The sequence below is a fragment of the Barbatula barbatula genome (assembly GCF_947034865.1).
Source record: "Barbatula barbatula genome assembly, chromosome: 7".
Classification (NCBI taxonomy): domain Eukaryota; kingdom Metazoa; phylum Chordata; class Actinopteri; order Cypriniformes; family Nemacheilidae; genus Barbatula; species Barbatula barbatula.
Window position 1 is genome coordinate 14407725 of NC_136770.1, and position 6731 is coordinate 14414455.

Consider the following 6731-nt stretch of genomic DNA (forward strand, 5'->3'; position numbering starts at 1 on the left):
TAGCAGTATGGCAAAGTCATTATTTCCAAAGTTATATTTCAAGATTTCTTGGTCATTCATGGATATAGCTGAAAGTCACGATTATGCAAGCAAACATTTCCCTATTGGTTCACATGTTTCTTTTTGTACATTGTTTACCGTTACTGTTTTTTACTGAAATGGAAAAAACGTGAAAAAAACAATAAAAGGCTTTTATTTTGCAACTGATAAAGTTTCGTCATCTTACAAATGTTTGCTCTTTGTTTGAATTTGCAGAACCAAACGTCGCTTGTTTTCATTCATGTCCCCAGAGTCCTTTGTGTTGAAGTGATACGGACCAATCGCAACGCGTATGACATGATTACGTAACACGTTCTTCTGAGAGGCGGTGCTTATCGCGGCCTTCAGGAAAAAATCCCTCAAGCCATCTAGAGTTTTTCAATGGAAACCGCCCAGGTTTATTAAATGCATTCTTAATTAACTTACTGTTCATTGTATCGTTTGAATACTGGCGTCTAAAATCACCGCATCGTTGTTTCCAGGAGCAGTTTGAACGGATTAAAGGTAAGAGCTCGCTTTTATACGCTTCCTCTTAGCCGAGCCCTCGCTAGTCATGGCGCCCGTCCGCTCGGTTGTAGTGCTCGTCTACGGGAAGGTGTTTTAATGGCTCCCCGTATCGCTGACGTCTATTGACGCGGGCACTTGCGTGCCACTAGCTTGAAAGTTTGTGCAGAGCGCGGCATAAAGTCGCCCACGAGCTTCATAACACGCACCGAAGCGGTTTATACTAATGCAGCGGTTTGGTTTATTCAGAGAAGCACTTTTGACAACGATCTCTCGGGGGAAGAGGACTTTAAGACTCGGGCTTTCGCAAATTATTTACAAAACACAATCTACCCCCATGTGAGATTGTTTATGTGTAATGTTAACACGGACGACTGTAAAACATCCAAATATGGCAAACTTTGTGATATAAATTATTAAATGCATCCCAAGAACAGCTAACGTTATCTATATTCCTTAGCCAGTTAAAGTTAGCTGCTTTAGCCGTACGTTATATTGTTTTGCTTTCCTGCGTAATGTTAGCAGCTGATATAATCAAAAGTGAGAAATCAACAGGTGAATTCTTATTGTGGCTTCCACGGAAAAAGAAACAGGGTCGATATAGTTTCTTTTTGGGAGAATGTTAGTGGTTGATGGGCGTTTTTAGCATCCGGTTTTAGTTTATTGCCTTAAATAACGAGACAAAGCAGCTCCATCCACAACACACTGATTTACTAACGTTACTGCGGACGCTCTCGTGTGTCTGTTTTTCCTGCAGTTTTCACATTTAATAGTTTTGTATTTCATAGTTTTTATTTAGTTTATTATTTGCTTTTTTCTACCTTTCTTTGAAAATGTACTTTAAAAAAGAGAGAACTGCACAATAATGTAAAGAGAACAACCCTTGAAGCCTTGAATGATATTAAAAGTGTGTGTGTGTGTGCGTGTGTGTGTGGGGAGGGTTTGGAGGGAACAAACACTGTACTGGGGAAAATGGAAACAGTGACTATATACAGGTTCTTGAGTTTTTGCTTGGATTGGCAAAGATACGGACCTCCCTGTTCACACGTATAAGAATATATAGCGTTTGGCAGTGCGATACAGCTGTTATATTTATTTTTCATCAGTAATGTTTGTTTTGGGCGATGAACCCTCATCTTTTTGGGATGCTAGCATTGCGCTACCAGTTGAGCTTCAGGGACTGGATGAACTAGCAATGAACGTGACATTTACAGTCAAAACGAAGGGTTTTCTCATTTAGATGCGTTTAGACGTGCCAAATAGGAATGCAAGGGGACATTATAGAGGGACTTTACAATTCAAGAACCAGAAGCAATACAAATTAATCTGTTATGGAAATATTAATTCTCAAAACTGCATTCATCTGACTTTGTTTGAAGTATAATGTATTGACATCCGAGAAATCAGTGCGGTAAATACATATTTTTTCATGGTGCATGAAACATATTGGTACATATTTTTTACTCGTGGTCGACCGATGTGGCTTTTTGATGGTCAATGCCAAAAACGAAATAAAAAAGCCACCGTGACCGATTGTAAATGATAGAGATACATATTGGTCAAACTATGAAAGATTGTGGTGTATGGAGTGGCTAGCTAGTAACATGCAGCTTAGCATTAAAATAGATTTTAAACCATGAAAAAGTGCACACATAACACTACGCTAATATTGGAATTCCAAATCTTGAGACAATATATTGGCCAAAGCAATATATCAAATATATCAGTCTACCACTACTTTTTACCGTTGAGGAAACTGTAAAAGAAAATTGTGATCTATCATATTACGAAGCATTACAGTGACATTACATATGGAATACTAATCTGTGTTTTACATTAGGATCTAATCTCTTATCTGTGTTGTTGCAGTGGCAATGGAGGATGTTCAGCAAAATAACACCAATGGCTCCGAGTCCCAAACTGTCATCCCGACAACCATTACTGCCTCTCAAATATCACAGATAGCACAGCAGGTACTGTAAAGCTATGCGCCTTTCAGATACACTTGTACTGTTGTTACGCTTGTACTAATTGTTATGAGTGACTACATTTTTCTGAGTGACTTATAAAAGGCAAGTCTGGATATATTAAGCCTCTTAATCTTTTGTTAAGTGTTTGGATAGAAGCCATCGTGTGCATGTTTCACATATATGATTATAAATGCAAACTTTTGCGTTTGTTTGGCATTGCCGTTGTGCATTGCTTTAAACCCATCATTCTCGTATGTTCGGTAAAGATGTCTCTGGGTGGGTCTCAAGTGGCCGTGGTTCAGCTTCCCAGTGGTCAATACCAGGTGCAAGGTGTGATTCAGTCAGCTCAGTCATCCGTTATCCAGTCTCCACAAGCTCATGCACAGGTAACACTTTGGTTTTACATGCTGTTCATATTTTTCATCGCAGAATCATAAGTTTACATGTTGTTCTCTGCTTAACAATGTTTCTATTTAGGGTCAAGGATCAGACAGTGATGATTCTCAGGAGTCATCTGACAGTGAATCTAACCAGAAGTCAAGAGAAATCTTGGCTCGCCGCCCATCCTACAGGTATTGCTGCGCTTCTGATTTTGGTAGTAGTAGTAGTAGTGGGTTCCCCAGTTTTTCAAATGAAGCAGTCCGGTCAACAACACATGCTATTGATCGATGGAACCAATGTTGGTTACATCTGTCCCGAAAGGATGATACCAATGGAGATAGTGAATGTAAAGTTTACTTCTAAGACCCTATACTTGCACAAAAACTAAAATACAAGACAACCTTTAGTAAAACTGTTAAAATGTAATTTTGTACATCTTATGGTTATGGTTATTAAGCATGTGAAATATAAGCGCTGCATAAAACTTTGTTCCTTTTAATGTTTCAGGAAGATTCTAAATGATCTCTCAGCTGAGGAAGTGGCGACTCAGAATGAGGAAAATGAAGAAAGCTCCACCTCCTCTGCCATAACTAGCGTCTCACTGCCCACTCCCATCTACCAGACAAGCACAGGCCAATATAGTAAGTCAATAAACTAATATTTTTGAATGGAATGGAAACATCAGTCTTTATTGAGTCAATAATGTGGTAACTTCCATAACATGTGTGGCAACAAAAAGAAGCATATACTTGCATAAGAAAAACAACAGAGACGAAAAAAACAACGTGTGTTTATTTACCCTTGCACTTTTAAGTTTTACAATGTCAGTATTTCAGACTTTCGAATTTTCAAAGCTGATTTTGCTTGAAATTCAAAGTACTACAACTGTACTTAAATGTGATAGATCTGTATGCACAGTCTCTCACAGTTTTGTTTGCTGCTTTGCAGTCGCGATTTCAGCCAATGGCTCACTGCAGCTGGCTAGCGAGGGGATGCAAGGTCTACAAACTCTCACCATGACCCACTCGAACCAAAGCCAGCCCACTATACTACAGTATGCCCAGACTGCTGACGGCCAACAGATTTTACTACCCAGCAACCAGGTGGTGCTCCAAGGTAAGCCCAAGCGCAGTGGTAAGAGCATTGCGTTAACAACTCAAGGTTGTGGGTTCGATCCCAGGGGATTGCAGATACCTATGAAAAAATGTATAGGAAAATGCAATGTAAGTGGCTTTGGATAAAAGCGTCTGCTAAATGTAAATGTAAATATTGTGTCGTAGGTGCTGGGGGAGAAATGCAAGCTTATCAGATTCGCTCCTCTTCCTCATCGCTGCCTCAGACCGTTGTCATGACATCACCCGTCATCAGCTCCCAGGGCAAGAGCGATGACCCACAAATGAAGAGAGAGATACGCCTCGCAAAGAACAGGTAGAGTGAAATATTATTAGTTTGTTTAGTGAAATGAAGTTGGTTGGTAATATCACACTAATATCACAAATATTACTTATCGGACCAAAGACACGCAAACCGAATATTTCTGATTATAAACTGCAAGTTGAAGGATGTACTGTTACTTAAACAAATACAGTAAGAGATCTAGGCGTTATATTAGACAGCAACCTGTCATTTCGAAATCACATCTCAAATGTCACAAAAACAGCCTTTTTCTACCTAAGAAATGTTGCCAAGTTACAAAATATTCTGTGTGTTGCTGACGCGGAGAAGCTTATTCATGCATTTATGACCTCAAGACTTGACTACTGTAATGCGCTACTTAGTGTTTGTCCTGCATCATCAATAAACAAACTACAGTTAGTTCAGAACGCAGCTGCCAGAGTTCTAACCAGGTCCAGAAAATACGATCACATAACCCCAATTTTATCAACCCTTCACTGGCTACACATTAAGTATCGTATTGACTTTAAAGTTCTTTTAATCACTTATAAAGCCTTTAAGGGTTTAGCCCTTACCTACCTAACAGAGCTTCTATCACACTACAACCCATCACGCTCTCTAAGATCTCAATACTCAGGACTTTTGATAATACCTAGAATAACTAAATCCACCAAAGGGGTCGAGCTTTCTCATACATAGCACCTAAACTCTGGAATAGCCTTCCTGATATTATTCGAGGATCAGACACACTCGCCCAATTTAAATCTAGATTAAAGACGCATCTTTTCAGCCAAGCATTCACTTAATGCCAAATATGCTAAATAATAGCTATTATTAAATAGATATTATTTACTAGGTGTTTATATAACAAGTTAAACTATTCATGTACTGTGTTTTACCTTTTTGTGTTTTTCTTATTTTCCCCTGTAAAGCTGCTTTGGAACAATGCAAATTGTGAAACGCGCTATATAAATCAAATAAAATTGAACACTATGATGATTTTATTGAACATTATTTGTTCTAGTTCCAGTTAATTGTTACTACAATTTATGACTTATTCAAATCTTTGTGTAGGGAGGCAGCCAGAGAGTGTCGGCGAAAGAAAAAGGAGTATGTAAAGTGTTTGGAAAACCGTGTGGCTGTGCTGGAAAATCAGAACAAGACTCTTATCGAAGAGCTGAAGACATTAAAGGACCTATACTGTGTTAAAAGTGGCTAATGGAACATTCCTCCAATCATGCTAAAGGAACTTTACCGGCATACCTGTCTGCCCACTTGCTTATACAAACGCAGAAACTGTGACTTTTTGGCACAGGGAATACATTTAATCCTCCTCCTGTCAAACGTTTGTTTTTAACTGCTTTTTAACTAACAGCCTAAGAACGATTGACCAGAAACAGCGAATACGCTTTTCAAAGTAGATGGAAAGAAGGATAAACTTTTCCATGACATGTTTTTATTTGCAGTTAACAGATGTTTATATTTGTGTATGTATCTTGTGCAAGTATTGGCACATCTACACTGGGAGTTCTTGCTTTGTTCTCGACCCATTTGGTTTCCAGGGAATCTTGAATGTTAATTTTATTGAAGCGCTAGCTCAACACTTATTTTTGCTTGCAGTAGAAATGCAGAATTGACAGACTTATATTTTTACCTTATAACTGATGCGCTTGAACTGTGTGTGTATGAAAATGTGACACGATTGTCATGCAGTTGTGTTCTTTGCATTATTACCCCGTTTTTGGATTTCTGGTATTTCTATCCCCATTCCGTGTTTTATTTCACTGAATTTTAGTGCAACAATTCCTACAGAGTCTGAACAGAGTTTAAGGTAAGGGCTTTGACAGATTTATGACTAAATCTATGGCTAACAGGAAACGGTAGTATACTTGTTTTAGACTTGAAATACGCCTTATTCTGAATTGATACTGTAATAGTATCAGATTTGTAATGTCTAACTGGTCTGTATGCCATATCCATGTACACACTTAAGTTGCGTCGTTTGATGGTTTTAGCTTATAGGCTCATGGATTACTGCTGTTTAAAAGTGAAGCTGTTACAAGACAATCGAATCAGGGAGCACATACCTGCACTTCACAAAGCAGGAGACATCAGTAAACCATGATCTCAATAAAGATGTCACTTGTTTTTGGTAAGGTGATTCTAAATAAATATTTTTCCAGCCTTTGAATGGGTTTCTTATTTTCCATCATCATTTTTTATTATGTATACCTGGTTTTGAATTAATAGCTTTAAAAGATGCATTCGTGCCGGTCAGAAAGGAATGGTTTACTTGTGCTATGAGATTTGGTCATATTTGGAAAGAAACCAAAGCCGTTGAAAAACAGAGTTGCGACACCCTTTTGATATTGCCGTCACATGGTCACTTGGTTCATGGGGCTCTCAGTGGTTCAAAACTGACAGTCTGTTTGAATGGCTTTA

At 38.5% G+C, this 6731-nt stretch overlaps 1 protein-coding gene across 1 annotated transcript; it reads left to right on the forward strand.

Moving 5' to 3' along the window:
• The first annotated feature begins 215 nt into the window (after window positions 1-215).
• On the forward strand, window positions 216-6480 carry atf1 (activating transcription factor 1). The gene is made up of 8 exons (XM_079460570.1): window positions 216-543; window positions 2413-2516; window positions 2780-2899; window positions 2991-3085; window positions 3402-3535; window positions 3843-4010; window positions 4175-4322; window positions 5364-6480. The coding sequence occupies exons 2-8, from the start codon at window positions 2418-2420 to the stop codon at window positions 5506-5508; spliced, it is 909 nt and encodes a 302-aa protein (XP_079316696.1). The 5' UTR covers window positions 216-543; window positions 2413-2417; the 3' UTR covers window positions 5509-6480.
• Window positions 6481-6731: the final 251 nt, after the last annotated feature.